At 44.0% G+C, this 21,184-nt stretch overlaps 1 protein-coding gene across 3 annotated transcripts in view; it reads left to right on the top strand.

Moving 5' to 3' along the window:
• MAP3K15 (mitogen-activated protein kinase kinase kinase 15) overlaps nucleotides 1-21,184 on the top strand; it is a 123,013-nt gene that overhangs the window by 1,782 nt on the left and 100,047 nt on the right. For 2 of the 3 annotated variants that reach the window (XM_053202134.1, XM_027054690.2), the window contains exon 2: nucleotides 19,662-19,801. In XM_053202134.1, the coding sequence (XP_053058109.1) occupies nucleotides 19,662-19,801 (140 nt within the window). Of the gene's footprint in view, nucleotides 1-19,661; nucleotides 19,802-21,184 lie in introns of those variants that run through there. The other variant, XM_053202136.1, reaches the window with a different exon arrangement.

Here is a 21,184-nt window from a genome sequence, read left to right as displayed (position 1 = left end):
GAAAGGTTAAATGTTCCTTTAGCCACTCAGCACAGCTATAGCCTCCTGCGTGCTGGTGCCAACTCTGAAGATCGCTGTGCAGCGGCTTTATTCATGCAGGGGGGGCGGGGGTGTGTCTGTGTCTGTGACAAGCCTTCATCTACCAACAGGACCCCTTCTGGGTGGGTGTGAAAGTTATGTCAGTCAGAAATTCTTTGGCTTTCGATTCCAGATCTACACAACAGGTACCTTGCCTTCTCTTGCTCCCGGTCCTGATTCCCTAGAATTTTCTGCATCATGCGCTTCCTTTGGTTGACCTTGGCTTCATCTTTTTTTAAAAAAAATTTTAGTGTTTATTTTTGAGAGAAAGACAGTGCATGAGCAGGGGAGGGGCAGAGAGAGAGAGAGGGAGACACAGAATCCAAAGCAGGCTCCAGGCTGTGACCTGCCAACACAGAGCCTGATGTGGGGCTCGAACTCACGAACCGTGAGATCATGCCCCGAGCCGAAGTCAGATGCTCAGCCGACCGAGCCACCCAGGCGCTCCTTGTCTTTTTTTAAAAGTTTATTTATTTTGAGAGAGACAAAGACGGCCTGAGTAGGGGAGGGGCGGAGGGAGGAAGGGAGAGGGAGAGAAACCCAAGCATGCTCCAAGATGTCAGTACAGACTCCGATGCAGGGCTCGATCCTACAAACTGAGATCATGACCTGAGCCGAAAACAAGAGCCAGACAGACACTCAACCGGCTGAGCCACCTGGATGCCCCAACCTTGGCTTGGTCTTGACTAAGTCGTTTCTCAGCACATCATTACAACTTATAAATATAACTTACGTATTTGTGTATAAATATATATGAATATAACATATTAATATATAGCAAATATATGTGAATATAACATATTTATATAAGTTATATAAATATATGTAAATATAACATTTATGTAAGATATATAAATATAAGTTACATGTAAATATAACATATATATAAATATAGCAATAAATTGTTTTTACAGGTTTGACAAAGGATGTATGCCACTACACTAAGTGGGTTTATGGATTAAACAGACAGCCCCCTCACTCACCTCTCCTGGCTTCCTCATCTCTACCACTCAGACTTTTGATATCTCCACCAAAAATCATACAAATCTTTCACTTTGGTTTCTTTGTAGAAGTTCTGTAAGCACGCTGTCCAACAGGTAGCCTCTAGCCACGGGTGGCAGTTTACATTTAAATGAGTTTAAACGCAGTAAAAGTCAATTCCTTGTGGATACCAGGTGTATTTCAAGTGCTCAACAGGCACTGTGAAGAGAGCATTTTCCTCATCGCAGGAGGTCCCATATGGACAGTGCTGTTCTAGAAAAATGTTTGTGGGGAGGGGACCAATGGAGCTGTCCCAGATGTTTTTTAGGGAGGCTGGTAGGTGTGAAGTGTGAACAGTTCCGGCCTCTTGCTCCCATAGCAAGGCGAAACCGGGTTGGGTTGGGTTTTCCTACTCCTGGTGCAGTTTTATGTGGTCCTCTGTGGGTCTGGATCAGAGGTTCCAGATCACCAGTGTCTGGGTGATTTGGTGGGATATGAGAGAGCCCCAGGCAGGCCTTCATCCCAGGCAAGGACAGGTGACGCTGTGGGGAAAAACACCGCCATGGCCATGAGTACTGTAAAAAACAAATCATAAGATCTACGTAACATAAAATTTGCCATTTAATCATTTTTAAGTGTGCATTTCATTGGCATTAAGTACGTTCACGCTCTTGTGCAGCCATCTACAGAGAACTTTTTTACCAGCTCAGACAATAACTCTGCTCCCCTTAAATAGTAACTTGTCCTCCCCCGTGCCCCCTAGCTCCTGTATTGGCCTGTTCTAGAGATTTCATAGAACTGGAATCATACAGTATTTGTCTTTTTGTGTCTGGCTTATGTCACTTAGCATAACATCTTCAAGGTTGCTCCGTGCTGTAGCACATACCAGAGCGTCTTTTAAGGCTACCGAATACTCCAGTGATTGCATACACCACGTTATGTGAATCCCTCGTCTGCAGATGGGCCTTGGGTTGTTTCCACCTTTAGGGTATTCTAGATATTTCTGTGATGACCGTGGGTGTCTGAATACTTGTTCAAGTTTCTTCTTTCACTTTCTGTGGTATATGGTAATTTCATGGTTAAATTTTTGTTTTTTTGAAAAACATCCTGTTCACTTTGAGCGGAGGTGGTGGTCATCCCTGTGTGCCTTTGGTCCATAGAAGGACTAATTTGTTTTATTTTTTTGAGCACCTGTCGTCCATCTTCAAAGTTGGGAGTCTTGAATTTAGTAGAACTATTGAATTCTTTGAGGGTCGATCACTCAGTTACTTCTAGTATTTGGAGAACAAAACAGGTGTTCTCTTTTTTCTCTAAAAGAAACCCCTTCTGGATATGCCTTGACTCCTTTTGTCTAAGTGCCCATTTATCTACTTGAACAGAATTCATAGTTATGGCTTGAGGTCCTTCTCTTGTGTGTGGAGTGTATTTACACGCAGCAGCCTTTTCTCCTTCTCAGGCTCATGCTGTGTCTCCCTCTTGGAGGTTCTCTGTGCTTGTGAACATATTAGAAACCAAGAGTTCCTTCAAGAAGGAAATCTGTGTAACTCTGTCTCCTGCTTTCCCACACATTTTGACCTGGAATTTCTATTCTCCTGGACTCTGTAGTTGAATCCACTTACTGTGATATCTGATCTTAACCTGAGATCTGGTTCAGTAGAATACATCGATCTCCTAGGAGTGCACCATATTTTTGATGGAGGTTTACTCTCCAGGTAAACCAGGTGGTTAATGACCAATCTAAGTTAGAGCCTCCATGGTGAGTTAGCTAGTAACTGCTCTAATGACAGCAGCCCCTTTGATCGAGCCTGCCCCGGGGCACAAGTTCTCTTCCCACTGCTGTTGGGTTTGGCTCTGCCTAACTTGGCTCCTCTCTGAACCTCATTTAGTTGGTACTTTTCTGCCCCACAGGCCCAGCTTCTGAGGATTTTGTCTTCAGTTACTTTCACGGTGATTTTACACGTTGTGAGCTATTGCCACCTACGGCAAGAAGTCTTTGCGCTTCCTGAACATCGATTCAGAAGACCAAGGCCAGGACAGACGAGCTGTTTGGCTTTGCTCTATCCGGATGACACCCCTTTTCTGGCTGGCTCCTACAGAGTCATTTGGAGGATACCAAGTGTGGCAGAGATTGTTGGGTGACCAGGGATTCACGCTCCTAGTTGTTGCTGGGAAGTGGGGGCTACATTTTCCAGCCCTTTGAGTCTTGGGATGTGTAACTAGTTCTGGCCGATGAAATGGAATTACAAGTGGCATCTGTCACTTCTGGGGCCAGGTGTTAGCATAGCGACTAGTCCTTCCCATACCTTGTGTCCCCTTCCTGTGGTCCCCACGGGAACCTTAGAGGCTCAGGGTAGACGATGGCAGCGGTGCACAATGGAAGGCCCCCAGATCCCTGAACCACTCTTGGAAGGATCACTGTTGGAGCTGGAATGTTTACTTAGGAGTTCGCATAAGCAAGAGAGAAGCTTTTATTTGGTCAGGCTACTAAGATTTGGTGTGGGGGGTGTTTGTTACCGTGGTAAGAGTGCAACTTGGGTTGTGAAAACCTAGCCCAGCTGCTAGGAAGTTGTCTCCAAGGTATGCCTTTCCAAGAGGAAGTCCGGCTGTGTATCACCTCAAGTAATGGATCCTCCCCGTTCGTGACCGTGGGGCCCCACGCTGTGCTGCCGTGAGTAAAGAAAATAGAATTGAAATGCTTGGACCATCAGGTTAATACCAGTGATGGGAGGACACGTTCTGGCTTTTTTCCTTGGTTTCACTGGTTTTGGAGTCCAGGTTATTTTTGCCTTTTGTATTAACTGATAATGCAGTGATTCTGTTATTTTCGAAGCTGACAGTAATATTGTGCTTCTGCCGAGATAGGATATGTAATGGTTTAACGTAAAGCCAGCTGTAGTCCCTTTTGCTGCCCTTTGTGTGGGTTGTGTCTAGCCTCTCCATCTGTGATGTTACTTGTGGATTCTTTATCAGCTTGGTGATAAAGACCAGGCCCTGCCAGCTTCTGTATACTCTTCCACAGTTCCGGACCTCCCTTGCGGTCAGCTGGGCCCTTGTGGTTAGTACTGGCCTGTGAAATGTGAACAACGCCAACACGTATCACTTCGAAAGAGAAGTTAGTGTGCCTCCTCCGTCTGTCTCTGCCTCTGTTATGGCAAACTCAAAGGTCATGTGTTCAAGATGGCTGTTAAGCCACTGAACTGGGGACTTGTCTCGTGGCACCCTAGCCTAGGTTACCCTGACTAATCCAGTTTGCCACGCATTGTGCTAGAAACGCCTGAATGCGTCCTTCGGCTTTCGTGGACTTAGTCCACAGGTGTATTGGCTTCTACTCAAGAGAGAGCCTTGAGGATGCCTTAGGCCTTCTTGTAATCAGGTGCATACTCTCCTCATCACTGTGGAAAATGCAAAAGGTTCTAAGGAAGAGAGGCGTGGGTTTAATGGCTGTAGAATGTGTACTTTGCGTGGCATCTCTACCTGGTCCGGCGACTGGCCAAATCGATATCCAGCAGAATATAAGGGCAGTAGTTCCTTAAACTATTGCCTTCTCTTAAGTAAACACTGATGAGTGAAATCATCAACTGGGAGTCAGTCTTGGCCCCACCTTCTCGGTCATGGACGAATCCGGCCTATTGCTTCCAAAATAGTTCTCGGATCTGCTGGATGTCACTCTATGTGCCTCTGCTACCTTGGTACAGGCATTATCTTCTCTCGGCCAGGGTGCTGTTAACACCTTTGTCCCTGGTCTCTTAAGGTTGGGCCGGTCTTGGTGCGTTCCACCCCGTGTCATCTGCTTGGACACCACTGTCCCCTGGCACCCTCCACCACCCTGCAGTCTTGCTTTGTCTGTTACGTCCTCAGCCTTCACATCTCCTTTCTTCAAGGAAGCCTTGACAGATTCCTCACCCTTACCCTCTCTCTGTCAGCTTTGAGCACACCGAGGTCTTCATGCCTAGTGAGTAACACAGTTGTGATTAAACGATTACTGATTTAATGATTGATCTTCTGTGAGACCTTGAACTCATCACCCATAGGCAGCCAGATGCGGTTTTCTTTGCTACTCTTGGAGTGCTTCCTAGGAATATCTCTCTATTCTTTTTTAGAATAACTCTCAGTGCACACAGATGACACTTGGTTTCTCCTGTTGAGATGAAGCACAACTTATTTGGTACCCTCAAAAAGAAATCAGAATGTGGTTTCCTGTAAAAGCCACGTTGAATATGGTGGCCAGGCATAGATACAGTGCCGTTGTCACTTTCATTAGGAAACAAGATCCATCCTAATGACACACCTCTGGATCTGAACCTTTCTCCTGAGTGGTACGTATCGAATAGAAGAGACCAGAACCACTCACTCTGGAGACACCGGAATGGAAAGAGTGGTTTGAATTGTGTTCTGGGGATACTGGTTCTTTTTATTTGTCCACATTTTCTACAGTGTATATTTTTTGTAATATAAATAATTTTATATTAAACAAGTGCAGTGGGAGATTCACGATGGGGTTATCAGAAGCCTCTTTTCTCCCTGCTGGAGACAGTGACGTGGCTTGCCCAGACCACAGTGGCTTTACTCCCAAGGACAAGGCTGCGTGAGTGCCTGGCTGGACCTCGGCTGTCTTCGGCTGGACCTGGCTGCTGGCTTGCCCTCGAGGGCCATTCGCGGAGCCTCTTTCCTTTCTAGCTGCTCTTACTGCTACTGACTCGTCATTGAACCTGGAACTTTCCTCCATGCTTAGTCACGTGGGCCGAGTGAAAGAAGGTTGCACCTGCAGCATTTCCTTGCAACTGTGCTGATTGAGCCTTGAGTGTGTTTGGGGTAGATAAATACTCGTGGGCTGGCCTGCTACACTGCTGGCTCTCTGTTACTGGGGCAGAAGGTGTTTGGGGTTCCCAGCAGCCAGCTTACAAATAGATTTTTGGAATGCAAGCCATAAACTATTGTCACAAGACTCTGTGTATCAGGCTTTGAGATAGGAGCTGTTTAAATCCTGTTCAAGTAACCTCTGTGGAGGAGGGGTGAACTCCTGCAGAGCCTGCTAGAAAACGTCTGGTTTCCACCACCCCCCCGCCGCCAAACACCGCCCCCCCCATACCTTCCCAGCTTTCGGGCTGTTGGGTGTGACAGGGCTTGGCCAAAATGCCTGGTGGTCGTTGGGGCTTGATTGGTGGTAGGAGGTGCAGCGCAGGAAGGAGTTGAGCTGTGGACCTCAGCAGGAAGCAGAGTTCCCTGGAGAATCTGGGTCTGTGGGAAGCAGCCCGGGCGCCAGGCAGAATTGGACAGGGGTGGCAGTAGGAGAGAGCAGGCGCATTAGATGTAGATGAATTCTTTCTTAAATTTTTATTATGGAAAATTTCAAGCATGTACGTTACCAGCTTCAACGATGATGAACTTTCTGCTGTCTTTATTTGTTCTTTATGTACCCCCTGCTCCACCCTTGATTATTACACTCAGACTTTTTTTAAAAATGTTTATTTTTGAGAGAGCGAGAGGGAGAGCACACGAGCATGAGCAGGGGAGGGGCAGAGAGAGAGGGGGACAGAGGCAGACCCTGTGCTGACAGCAGAGAGCCTGACTCAGGGCATGAACTCACAAACAGTGACATCATGACCTGAGCTGAAGTCAGACGCTTCACCAACTGAGCGACCCAGGTGCCCCCTACTCTTAAACTTTTTTTCTTTTTTAAAGTTTATTTTTGAGAGAGAGAGACAGAGTGTGAGTGGGGGAGGGGCAGAGAGAGAGGGAGACACACACAATGAGAAGCAGGCTCCAGGTTCCAAGCCACCAGCATAGAGCCCACCGTGGGGCTCAAACTCACCAACCATGAGATCATGACCTGAGCCGAAGTCGGACACTTAACTAACTGAGCCACCCAGGCACCCCCCTCTTGTACATTTTTAACGTGCAATGTATATGCATCAAAGTACATAAATCTCCACTGACTAAATCCCTGTAAATAGATCCTATCACGATAGAATTTCCATCTGTCCAGGAAGTTCCCTCATGTCCCTTCCTGCTCATTCCCCCTCTCTCTTCCCGTTCCTGGTACCAAGGAGTGACGGAGGTGCTGTCACTACCAAGTAGATTTGCCTTCTCTGGAGTTTTGTATAAATGGGCTCATGCAGTGTGTACTCCTCATTGTCTGGCTTCCTTGGTTCAGCATGATGTTTTTGAGATTGACGTTTACTGTTGCGTGTACCCATCGTTTGCTCCGTATTCGTGCTGAGTACTGTTGAATTGTATGGATATACCACAGTTGGTGTAGTTATTCTCCTGTTGAAGGACATGTGGGTTGTTCCCAGTTTGGGGCTATTACAAATAAAACTGCTATGAACATTTGTGTGTAGGTCTTTTTTGTGAGCAAATGTTTTCATTCCTCTTGGGTATATGCCCCACAGCAGAATGGCAGTATGCGAACCTGTATAAGGACCTTCCATACCTTTCTCCCAACTGACTGTACTATTTACGTTCCTGGCAACAATGCACAAGAGTTAACATCCTCGCCGACACTTTGTATTATTGAGCTCTTCAACTTTGGCCTTGCTAGTGGGGGTATAGTGGTTTCTCATTATGGTTTTAATTCACCTTTCTTTGATGACTGGTGACGTTGAGCACGTTTTTATGTGCTTTTTGGCCAGGCAGATAGCTTCCTTTGTGGGGTGTCTGTTGAGACCATTTATCCATTTAATTGGGCTGTCCTCTTACTATTGAATTAGAAGACTTCCTTATATATTCTGGATTCAAGGGCTTTGTCAGAAGTATATTTTGTGAACATTTACTCCCAGACTATGGTTTGCTTATTCATCTACTTGGGACTTTGGATGAGCAGAGAATTTTAATTCTGATGAAGTCTCATTGAGGCTATTTTTCTGTTTAGGTTGCCTTCTGTGTCCTCTCTGAGAAATCTTTGTCTCCTTCCGGGTTGTGGTTGTACGCATACACTTTGATGTGTTCTTCTGAATGCTTGACAGTTTTAGCTTTTACACTGACGTCTATAACTGATCTCAAATGAAGTGACTTGTGATAGACCACGCCTGACACCTTGTCTCAAGCACCTGAGAGAAGGGTCTTGCCCCAGATGAATTTTCCAGGCGCTTTGAGTCTAGTTGCCAGAACCACGGCTGCCTCCCTTTCACCTTACCATCCAGGAGAGCGTAGGAAGTGCAGGTGATCCTTCAGGTACATTGCCTTTCTGCTTTTTGGAATAAACACCACCAATACAGATCTGTGACGAGACTTTACCAACACGTGTTCCGTCACTGTGTCCTGCTACCCTTGTTAATCCAAATGGCAGAGGGGAAAAAACCTTGGCTTTGCAGGTCAGGTTTCTATTTTTGCCCTGTCATTTATTGGCTGTGTGACCCTCGATAACCTACTTAACATCTCTGAGCCTCATTAAAAAGAAAGTCTCTACTAAGTAGAGATTCAGCCACAGTGCCCTGAACTCAGTCTCGTAAGTGCTCAACAAATGTCAGTCCCCTGTGTCTCCCTTTCCTCCTACCAACAAATAGACCAGAACCTCGCTATGGAAGGAAATATGCTTTGTGGAATAGTAAAGACTCAGGGATCAAACCCTTTGGACAATCATTATGTAGTAAGGTCACGTTATACTCCTGCAATTGGGTAAAACACATTTTTTCCCAAAGTTTTAATGTTGGAAATTTAATCCTAACTCCATTCCTGGTCCTGTGTTCAAGAATGGAAGTGAGAAAAAGGCACAAAACCCTGCTTTGATGTTTTTTCTTTTTTCTTTTTATTGAGGTAAAGAATATTTATATAGAAAAGGGCACATTCTTAAGTGTACTGCTCTGTGAGCTTTCATAAGCTATACGTGCTGTGTAATTCTGCGCTGGGATCAAAAAAGTGAACGCCAGTAGCACCCCAGAGTGAGCTTGCTTCTGTTTTCCAGCCTGGCCAAGTCTCAGCATACATTAGTTTTCCTGTTTCTGTACTTTCTTTTCTTTTTAAAGTTTTAATTTTCATTTCAGTGTAGTTAACATGCAGTGCAATATTAGTTTCAGGTGCACGGTATAGTGATTAAACACTTCCGTATAACGCGGTGCTCACGACAGTGCCCTCCTCAGTCCCCGTCATCTATTTACCCCACCCCCCCCACCCCCGTAACCACCAGCGTGTTCTCTGTAGCCAAGAGTCTGTTTCTTGCTTTGCTTCTCTCTTTTTATAAATGGAATAATACAATTTCCTTTTAGTGTCTGGCTCCTTTCATTCACCATTATGTTTGTGGAATTCCTCTCTCGTTAATGCAGCAATAATTTGTTCATTTTCATTTCTACGTACTGTTGCCTTGTAAGAATATAACACAGTTTACGTTTTTTATTGTTGAACATTTGGGTAGTTTCTGGTTTGTTCCAATTGCTTCTAAGAATATTCCACTTAAAAAAAAAAACCCAGCTCTATTGAAAAGTAATTCATCCACTGCAAATGTACAGTTCAGTGGTGGTTGGTGTGTGTATGGAATCATGCAGCCATCGCTGCAGTCTTGATCTCAGGCCACTTTGCGCCCCCCCACCAAAAGAACCCTGTACCCATTAGCAATCATTACCCACTCCAGCCGCCTAGCCACGCCCCCAGGCGGCCATTACTTTCTGCCTCTCTAGATTTGCTTATTCATATAGATGTCATTGTGTAAAATGTGGTCTTCTGCGGCTGGCTTCTTTTCACTTACCATGTGTCCACGATTCATCCTTGTTGTGGCTTGTGTCTGGACTTTATTCCTTTGTTGTTGCTGAATGAAATTCTGTATGGATAGACCATGTTGTTTTTATCTACCTGATGGATATTGGGCTTGTTTTCTAATTTTGGCTATTGTGAATAACGCTATAACTTTTTGTGTGGCCATTTGTTTGCATTTCTCTTGAGTATGTTCCCAGGAGTGGGATATCTGGGTCATATGGTAACTCTATATTTAACCTTCTTTAAAATATATATATATATATATATATATATATATATATTGATTGTGAGAGGCCCCTGGGTGACTAAGCATCTAACTTCGGCTCAGGTCATGATTCTCGGTTTGTGGGTTCGAGCCCTGCATCGGGTTCACTGCTGTCAGCGTGGAGCCCACTTGGGATCCTCTGTTCCCCCCCCCCCCACCCCTCCCTCGCTTGCATGCGCTCTCTCTCTCAAAAATAAATAAACATTAAAAAAAAATTTTTTTGTGCTAAAAAGCCACATAATATAAAATTTACCATCTTAGCTATTTCCAAGCGTACAGTTCAGTAGTGTTCAGTACATTCACCTTGTGCAACCAATCTCCAGAAGTTTCCCATCTTGTAAAATGGAAATTGCACCCATTAAATAACTCTGAGTTTCCCCCTCCCCTCCATTCCTGGCAGCCACCACCCAGCTTTCTGTTTGTATGACTTGACTACCGTGGATATCTCTTGTAAATGGAATCCTGCAGTATTTGTTTTTTGTGATTGACTTATTTCATTTAACATAATGCTTGCAGGGTTCATCCATATTGGAGCATGTGTCAGGATTTCCTTCCTTTTTCAGGTTGAATAATATTCCATTGTAGGGATACGCCTTATTTTGTTGTATCCATTTTATCCATCAGTAGGCTCTTGGGTTATATCCACCTTATATTTAACCTTTTCGGGAACCGCTTTTCAAAAAACAACTGTTTTCCAAAGCCGCTATACATTTTACATTCCCACCAGCAGTGTGCGAGTGTTCCAGTCACACCGAATCCTCATTAGCACTGGTTATGGTCTGTTTATTACAGCTGTCCTAGTGGGCTTTAAGTGGTAACTCATTGTGGCTTTTTATTTGTATTTCCCTGATCATGAAGGATGTTGACTGTCTTTTCTTGTGTTTGTTGGCCATTTGTATACGTTCTTTGGAGATATGTCTGTTCAAATCCTTTGCCCACTTATTTTCAGTTATTTGTCCTCTTACTATTGAGTTGTAAGAATTCTATACATGTTCTGGAGACAAATCCCTTGTTAAGTATGTGATTTGCAAATTTTTTGTCTGATTCTGTGATGTATCTTTTAACTTTCTCGGTGCTGTTCTCTAATGCATATTTTCTTTTAATTTTGATGAAGTCCAGTTTATTTTTTTCTTTTATCCCATCTGCACTGTTTCCCCTGTTTTGTTTTTTTTAGTTTTTTATTTATCCGTATAGTGTTTATATCAGTTGTCAGCATGCTGCCACCTGCAAGCTGGCTGCCTTCATTTTGTAAATAAAGCTTTATTGGAACACATCCATTCATCTATGCAGTGGTGGAGACTGTGAGGCTACAAAGCCAAAAATATTTACTTTCTGGTCCTTTACAGGAAAAAGTTTGACAACTTCTGCTATGTAAGTATAAGCACATATGAATGTACATTCTTATTCTCCCTTTCTTAGTCAAAAGGTACCAGACCAAATACACTGTTATGCACCTTGTATTTTTCCATTAACAGTCGAGCCTGAACAACTTTCCAAATCAGAATATGGGAACCTACCTTCTTCTTTTTTATAGCTGGAGAGTACATGATTGGGTAAATTGATCTTGTGTATTTTACCAGTTCCTCTTTAAAGGATACTTGGATATATGTTTTTGTTTTTGGGTTTGTTTTTTTTTTTTTTTTTTTTTTGCTACTAAGCTGCAATGGGTAATTTTGTATATGTGCTATATAATATATGTATAAGTATATTTGTGGTTAGGTACCCAAAAGTGGCATTTGTGTATTAAAGAATAAATGCACCTGCAAAAATAGTTTGCTAGTCTTTTGACTCTTGGTAATCTGTTAGTTGAGAGATAGTATCTCAGTTCTAGCTTGTGATTCCCTTATTCTGAGTGTAGTTGAGCGCATCGCCCTTGTTTCTGAGAGCTATTTATTCATGACCCTTCCTGGTGCTTTTTACCTATTGGTTTACGGGCCTTTGGGAGAGTGTCTTAATTTCTAGAACCTTCTATGTTTGGGCACAAACTCTTTGTTTTCTCTCTGTTGTTCATATTGGATCATTTATACTGCACTATTGTTAATTTCACTGACCCCCCCCCCCCACCCCCTTCCGCCGGTCATGTCCATTCTTCTTGTGGGCCCGTCTGGTAAGTTTTCTATTTTGGTTATTATACTTTTCATCCCTAAGATTTCCATATGGTTCTTCTCTTTATGTGGACACTTTGTACTTTTTCCATTCTTTTCAGAAGTGTCTGCCCTTAACTTCTTGGAGAACTTTTATAATAATTGCTTTAAAGTCATTGTAAGGTAATTCTGATATCTGTCATCTTGTCATTGGAGTGCATTGATTGTCTGTTCCTATGTGAGTTTGCAACTTTTCTGCTTTGAATGCCAAGTGATTTTGGATTATACCCTGAACCTTTTGAAATCCTATCATGAGATTCTAGGCCTTGCATATATCTTGTAGAGTCTGTTGGTATTGTTGCTCTAACAGGTGGTCAGCCTGGTGGTTTTAGGCTGTCAAGTTCAGTTTCAGTTGTGGTTCCATTTCTGATTTCAAAGCCTTTTCAGTGCTGCATGGCTTTGCACTTTGTGATTTACTGGAACTCCCCTTTTGGTCTTGTGGCCAGAGGACTGGGGCTTTAGTTAACCCACTCAGCCTCACATTTCCACAACTGCCCATGTTTGAGGCCAGGAGTTCAGAGAGAGAAAAAGGCAGGGATTCACTGCTGCCAGCCCCCCCCACCTTGAGACCACAGCTCCTCCAGTTAGAGCAGAAGATTGCCCCATCTCAGAGGTCCAGGCACCTGTAGACCCCATTGCCACCGGCTGTCTGTGCTGGCATCACTGTGGGCTTGCGAGGGTCTGGGGGATGCAAGGGAACAGAGAAAAAAGTGGAGAACTGCCTTCCCTCTCTCTGAGCAGAAGTCCCCTTTCCTGCTTTCTGAGCCACAACTACAGGGCTCTCCTGGCGCTCTCCGCATCCACACCCAGCACCCGTTTTGGGGTTTCAGGCTGCCTTTAGTCTCAGCTAGAGAAGACTGGGGGAATATGGGCCACTTGCTTTTGGTTTGGTGGTACTTTGGAATTGGGTCTTCTCCAGTTGGCTTGCTTTTCATATTCCTAAATACCTATTCAATCCATTCTGCCTAGTTTTTATAGATGCATTCAGGGAGAGACAAGCTGGAATGTCTACTCCATCTGACTTGGAACCAGAACTTAAACTTGGACCATTACATTGTGAGATGTTTTGTCATGAAGCCTTAGTAAGCAGAATGTACTATCTCTGCATCTTAATGATCAACTTAATAAGCAAAAATATCCTCAAGGCCAGCTTCGTTGTATCAGACCAGTTTTGTCCGTACGAGAGGCTCTGTATGACTGGTAAGATTGGGAGCAAAAGAAGTGAAACACGAGATGGTGGAAATGGTTGATATCATAGAGGTTCTTGTTGGGTCTCCAGCATAGCCCTCCAAATATTTTGGTTGTGAGCTGCAAGCAAAGACCATTTCGATGTTGAGAATGACCCTTGGATTGTCCTTGGGTCTCCCAAGGCTGAAGTTTTAAGACTTGTTGCATGGGTTCCCTAAAAAAATGTGTTGTCTTTCCTGAAAATGAAAATCCTGCATTCACAGTACTTGTCCTTGCTAAGTAATTTTTGTAAAGTCTGTGGCTAGTGAGGCATACTTGGTGCAAACCAGGAACTCTGGACATGGATTCTCAAAGAACCTCCTAGGAAAAAGGATATTGGCATGTGTGGGGGGGAATTAGGTGGGATAAGGACAAAGAAAAATGGCCCTATATCCAGCAGTGAGTTCCCATCACCATTGCCAAATGAACTGTGTTCCCCTCCGTAGGCTGTGAGGTGGACGCCACTGACGAAGCTTGGAGCGCAGAATGGGTGAAATCTGTGGTCAGGCAGAAGTCCTGGTACCTAGGGTTGATCTTGAAAGAGCAGTTGATTTGGTCAGGAAAAAGGGGGATGTACCTTGGAAGTGGATGTAAAAGCCACGGGTCCTCCTGTGTTGACTGGCGGTCATTTTAGCGAGACAAGTAGAGAACAAATTAAGGAAGGCAGCGGCCATTTCCTACAGTCTTGTCACTCTGACAGAAAAGCTCAGTGGTACCCTCTTCACAGTGTGTGCCATGTGGTCCCTGTGCTTCAGGCTCTACTCATCTCTGAAATTGCACACATCTTGAAGGCGACATAATGACCCAGACCTTTTAGAAGGAGAAGTCATTATCTGCTGGTCAGAAAAAGCTTTTAAGAAATGGTCTCAAAAACTGTTTGCCAGAGAGTGTTCTGTTAAAGCAGATCCTTTTATAAAAGGGCTGAAGGAAGCTGCAGAGAACATTCAGGTGATGAAGATGAAAATATTTAGGTGGCATGTTTAAAAGCTGCCAGGGAACCCAGAGAGGGAGCTGTGACGTGTACCATCTCGGGTGTGGACGCTGGCACACTGTTTCAAGCACCGAGCGAATGGTAGGGTGCCGTTGTTGTCCTTGGTAGCTGGAGGAACAACGTCAGTATGTGAACGCTCACTGACTTAAATCATGCTGCCTTCTCTCTTACGGATAGTTCATTGCGAGTGGCCTAAGATGATGCCCGGTAGGGGCGCCTGGGTGGCTCAGTCGCTTAAGCGTCAGACTTCGGCTCAGGTCATGATCTCACGGTTTGTAGGTTCGAGCCCCGCGTTGGGCTCTGCGCTGGCGGCTCAGAGCCTGGAGCCTGCTTCGGATTCCGTGTCTCCCTCTCTCTCTGCTTGTCTTCTGCTCATGCTCTCTCTGTCTCTCTCTCAAAAATAAACATTAAAAAAATGTTTTCAAATGAAGCCCGGTGAGTCCATTCACCTCACACCTTGCTTATATTTGACATGTTTCTTTGAAGAAAACTGGTAGTCAGCACATCTCAATCACACTTACAAAGTTACACACATTTATCTTTTGGTCATTCTTTTTTTATTTTTGTTTTATTCTGATAGCACACACAAGCAGGGAAGGAGTAGAAAGAGAGGAAAGAGAGAATCCCAAGCAGGCTCCGCTGACAGCACAGAGCCTAATGCGGGGCTCGAACCATGAACTGAGATCATGACCTGAGCCGAAATCATGAGTCAGCCACTTAACTGAGCCACACAGGCACCCCTATTTTTTTTTTTTTTGGTCATTAAAAAAATAAGATCTTGGAAAGCAAAAGATAGGGGGCCAAATATAGGTTGCTCCTGCACCCTGCCTCGCCCGTTGAAATGGGATACCCATCCCATGCCTCTGTGTTATTTGGTAAGGATTTGTTGACGTCCTGACACTGAATTGGTAGGTTGTGTCCTCCTTATGAGACTGGAAAATTGGGTTTAAAATAGAAGTAGAATGTGCCTCCTGTCCAGTAAACATGGGCGCTATTGTTTTTAGGTAGCTCCAGATAACTAATGTTGCCCTAGGTCCAGTCAGATGTTTTTAAATGTCTTTGGCAGTAAAGTTATTCTAAAATCCAGTTCATTTAGATACAACCAATCTTCCTTATCTTCATTATTTCAGATTGCCTGGAATATATGTAAAAACTGGCATGAGCCAGTCCAGTCACAGAATTACCATACGGTAAATCATTTACCATTGTATCATTTTGTTGACAAGTGGTTGGCTTTGGAAGTTGGACACGTTTAAACCACACTAGGAAATTAGAGTTTTACTTACTGCTTATAAAACATTTCACAAAAATAATGTTCAAGACAGTGTTCAAAAGTTTTTAATGAACTAAAATCCTGTGCATCATTCATCTTTTCATATTAGCACGTCGTGAGATCCTTGCACTTGATTCTGAAATTGTATGAAGGGCACTTTGATTTCAAATTCAGACACTCTCCTGGTAAGAGTAGATTTTAAGGAGAGCCCTGGCTGTTTTGCAAGTTCCTGTTATGCTGTCTCTTAAGGTTTATTAAACCAAGATGGGAAGGGGGCGTGTGTGTCCCCATCAAGGAGAATGGTTTATCCTCTGCAGACTTTTCCCCTGAAGCTGACCTTTGTCATTAGAAACTGAAAGATAATGGTTGCTCGGAGAGCAGGCTGCATTTGCAAAGGAAAATCTGAATTTTACCTCTTTTTATCTGTGGTCTGTTTGCCTAAGACTTAGCTTGATCAATCAGCTGTTTTACCCCTGGTGGCTGTGTTTCAGAGTCAGGAAAGTCGTAGACCTCACGTGGACACTTGGGAGCCCTGTTTCGGTCGGGCCCTCGCTGTGTGACCTTGGGGCAATCTTGGTGCTTCATTTACCCATCTGTGAAGTAAAGCCAGTACCTACCCTGCCAGTCTGCCAGGGTGGTTCTGAAATTCAAACCAAGATGTTTGTGGGACTGTTTTGTAAATGTCAAAGCAGGTGACCATTGTGGTGATTGAAGCTTTTAGGTAACTTATGATCTCTTTAGGGGAAGAAAAAAAAAACCTTGATGCCTCATTTATAATAAAAATTCCATTGTGGTGTTTAAATTTACTATTTATAAATCTGCAAAATTAGTATCTTCGGAGTTGTAAAAATAAGCTGGTTGAATATTGTTGTGGTGTAAGTCCTGAACATAAACTCAGTGTAGTGGCCGGAGTGACAAATGTCAGGCAAAAATGTCAGCTTTGGGTGTGAGACAGTTTTTCTGTTGAACGTGGATTACGTGGAGTCTGGATAGCGGTATCAATCTGCTCTGTGTTAATTAGGCGCCGGCAAGTCTCTGTCCCAGCCCTGGGTGGAGCCGCGGAGGGGCTCTCTAGTGGCGGTGGTAAGGCCGGTGGGGCTAGCGTAAGGGACCCAACACAGAATGTTGAGAAGGCGGAGGAAGGAAGGAACTCGCGTCACTGGATTAAAACGTCCTCTCCTCAGTGACAAGCTAGTCCATCAAGTTGCAGGTTTCCCCCGAGAATGGTCGACATAACTGGGGGGCTGCTGTCCATCTGTCTTCCGCCCTTTCCCGTCACTCTGCTTTGTCTTCGGTTGCTTCCTTTCCTCTGTTAGCTAATTACAGCCATCTCCATGGCTTTGGAATTAGCATCTTCGTTGCCACCTCTTAATAGCACAATTAGGCAACACATTCTTTTTCGTATGAGCAGGTGATCGAGTCTAAGGAACAATCCTGTAGGCAGAATGTCGTGATTCATTCAGGTGCAGTGTGATTTTTTGACTCCAAGCAAATGTCTCTGGGAGCAGGTACCCTTCTGAGATAAAATAATCAGGCTGGGTCGTGTGTCTTCAGCGTATATGTTTGTCCTTTCTTGAACAACAACCTCCAAAGGGTGAATTTGGATAGGATAGGCTCCCGTGTAAAACCCCTCGTGATTATTTTTTAAAAACTTTGAGGTGAGGCATTGATGTCACAGTGATTTTTTCCTCTGCATTCTCCTCTTTTAGCAACACATAGTGAAATATTTGGGAATGAAATGCTAGGGTGATGTCTGGGATTTACTTCAGAATAATGTGGAAGGGGGTGGTGTGGGTGGCGGGAGAGATGTGACAGGGCTGGCTGTGAGCTGGTGATTGTTGAGGGAGGTGAAGCGGGTGTGGGGGTTTCGTTATACTATTCTGTCTGCTTTTATATATATTTGTAATTTTCCATGATAAAAAACGTTATGGAACCAGGCTGGAACGCTGGCGGAAAAACCAGGCGGCACTCGAAGATCTTGGTGGATCGGAGATTGGTTTAATGCCGGCGGGCTCAGAGGAGACTGCTTCTCCAAAGATCTGAGCGCCGAGTGCGAGTGGGGAGGGTAATTTATAGTCATCAGCTTCCATTTCTTTGGGGGTTTTCGTGCGCGCAGCAAACAAAGGAAGAAGAGCCCGGAGGAGGGGTCTCGAAGCCAGAGACCAGAGTCTGCTTTAGCCCTGTCGGCCATCTTTGGCGTCCTTCATGCACTTCTCCAACAGGAGTAAAAACCACAACGCCACCCTGCCTTAGGTTTCTCATTGCCCTAAGGTAGAGTGCAGCCCTCCTCACGTGGCCTTCAGCCCCCTTAATCACCTGGCACCTTTTAACCCTTCCAGGTTCATCTTCTTAGGAAATTATTTGCAGTAGCCTGAACACTTAATGGCCCATCTTACCTGGCCCTTTGCACTGGTTTTCTTCTCTTGCTGCAACACTCTTTCCATCACCTCATCCTCATCCTTCCATCCAATTTGCCTGACCCTTCTGGACCCTTGGATCCCAGACGACCTCGCTTCTTGCAGGCCTTCCCTGATTGCCCTCTGCCCCAGTGTGGGTTGAGTACCCTCCTGGGGGGGAGGGGCCTCTGTCACAGTGACCCTCACTTTAGCCATCCTGTGGGTGATTGTCACCACCACTTCCTTCCTGTCACTGTTGTTGTATTACACATTTTTTTGAGGAAAGGGATTAGGCCTTGTTCACACTCCTGTCCCTTGTACTCAGCACAGTGCCTGGCTTGTGGACACTTGCCCTCCGGTGTCCCACTGCCTCCTGCTCAGAGGCACAACGGTGCCCGGTGCCCATGTGGCTTCCGCCTACCTTCTCATTGTTGCTCCCATTCACGTCACCTCTGTTCTGCATCCTTGGGATTTTTGCTGATCTCTGTGAGTCACAGCAGGACGTTCTTTGCAAAATCTCTGCATGTGGATAAGGAAGGTCCAATCAAACTTGGAGCTTTTATACTTTCCAAAATGACAAGTTTTGAGATGGTATCCAGTACTAGTGGGCACATTGAAACACATTCCTTATTGATGTGATAGGTTGCTTCACTGTTCAGAACAGGTCTCTGTAGGACACAACTCCAGGGGTGTTTCAGCTACATTGTCAAGTTGATGGTGGACATGTGAATGAAGAGGAATGTTCATTACAGCGGTTTGAAATAGGAAAAAGAAAAAAAAGTGCATTTTGGATGGATAAAGAAATTTCCATCTAGTCCTCATATAGTGGGATGCTCTGCTGAAGTGAAAATGCATCCGCCAGAGCTGGGCATGCGGATTGGTGGCATCACCAACCAGTGGCAAGTCCAAGAATATATATGGTGTGCTACTATGTATATAAGGTTCACAAACCAGCAAAACTAAACAGTATACTGTTTAGGAGTTCATACGTCATAATATGCATACACATGCATATATAATATGTATATATACTTGCATACATAATCCCATATAAGCTTGCGCATGCACGTATATAGTATACATGTGCATATGCTCATAAGTGTACATATATATTTTTTCATATACACATATACATGCAGGGAACCGAGAAATCCAGAGATCAGGACAGAGGTGTATCTCTGTGCAGGAGGGAGAGAAGTGACTGGGAAGAGACGCATGAGAGTCACAGTATAGATAATGCTCTGTCTTGGGTTGGCACGGCAGGAGTATGGTTTTACATTTCATTATACTGTACTTTATAATTTGTATATAAGCTAAATATATTCTGTGGAGATGGCCTGTTTCCTAATAACACTAAAACTAAATCCATCAGTAATCTTTATGTGAGGCTACATTCCCAAGTCCTTTGATGAAGGAATAGGCTTATCTTGTTGTTCCTTTTCTCCCACTGTTCATGGGGTAATGTTAATCCAGTCATTCCTCACTTTCTGCTTTGCCTAAAAGACTGTTGTTACAAGTGCAAATTGTGGTAGTTCCCCATTGGTGACCAACAGGAAGTGGATGAAGAACACAGATCACCTCTCTCTCCCACATCGTGTCCTTTCCATGTTCATCACAGATGTCGCCGTGGTGGACATGAGTGATGTCTCCAGACAGCCTTCGCTCTTTTACCATCTCGGGGTCCGAGAAAGCTTTGACATGGCCAATAATGTGATCCTTTACCACGACACCGATGCTGACACTGCTCTTTCATTGAAGGTAAAGGATGTTGTTCATCTTCTTGTGAATACTTTGTTTTGGGAAAACGGTATTTACGGTCAAATGAAATGTACGTGTAGTACAGGAGGTTGGAGAAAATAACGATTTGCTCGTGCAATTCCTTCCTTTCTACTACAGGTTTTCGCTCACACAGACAACTTCCTGATCACTGTGTGAGCGTACATACTACAGAGAGGCATTTGTAGGCATCTTGATCGTTTCCAGACTCATTAGGGAAGTGGAGGCAAAAACAGTTTCCACGGAAGCCAGCACACAGCTCTGAGTCCTTTAATGGGCAATGTGATGCAAACCTTCACATTAAAAAAATAGTTTCTCAACTTCAATAATAAGACTGCGCATAACCATCACCATAGCAGGCAGAAAGTTCTAGCATAGATATAATCAGTATTTAATCTGTTACCCCCGCCCCCCACCATCCAAAGCAGAGGAACACTGAAAACTTGTCTGTTTGTGCCCAACTCAGTAATTACTGAGATTTAAAAAAATGTATTCTTGGAACTATGAAACAAGTGCTTTTTGGATAATAGTACTTGTTAAAAATGATCATATTTGGAACAGAGGGCCAGATGGCAATGGAGTAGGAGGTCCCGTGTAAGTGTTGAATCACTGCCTTGTACACCAGAAACTAATAGGACACTGTATGTTACCTATACTGGAAGTGAAATAAAAACTTCAGAAATCCTCCTGTTTGTAAAATGTGAAGGTCTAGGGTGAGCTACTGCAAAACTCAGCTAATGTTAATATTGTTGAATATCTTAATACTAGTTAGGAAAACCTGGTCTGTATTAAATCATTTCAGGAATAAAAGACTAGTTTGTTAACAGCAGTATTGCTCAACCTTCACTGCACTTTAGAATTACTTGGACAACTTGTAAATATCCCAGTCCCCAGGTCACGCCCCAGACCAATTACATCACAGTCTCTGGGGGGTTTGTTTTTAACCTCTCCGAAGTACAGTCACGGGTGAGAACTAGCGGCTTAAAGTTAGGTTTCATGGATGCCATTTTTAAATGTCCAGCTCCCTTAGTGTTAAAAATCACTAGCATATAAATAGCACAATTTTGTGATGGCAAGGATGAACATTTTTGTGTTTCTTAGGATTTAATATTAACCAGATTTTTCTAGGTTCTGTAATAATTGGGATTATTTCCTGGTAGAAATACAGCCTGCTTGAGGTGTGAAACCTGTATGTGTTAAGTATCACATACACTTTACGTAGATGTGTACTCTGTAACTGGAGCACAGTACTGTGTGTTAAGACATCATTCATAGGACATTAAAAGAAGAAACTGGTTATTATTGTACTTTACATTGTAAAATAGTTTCTCAAAAGACTATAAGCCAATGTAAAATATTACTTTA

The sequence above is a fragment of the Acinonyx jubatus genome, chromosome X (assembly GCF_027475565.1).
Source record: "Acinonyx jubatus isolate Ajub_Pintada_27869175 chromosome X, VMU_Ajub_asm_v1.0, whole genome shotgun sequence".
Lineage (NCBI taxonomy): Eukaryota > Metazoa > Chordata > Mammalia > Carnivora > Felidae > Acinonyx > Acinonyx jubatus.
Note: the sequence above shows the minus strand (reverse complement) of the source record. Positions and strands in the feature narration are given on the sequence as shown.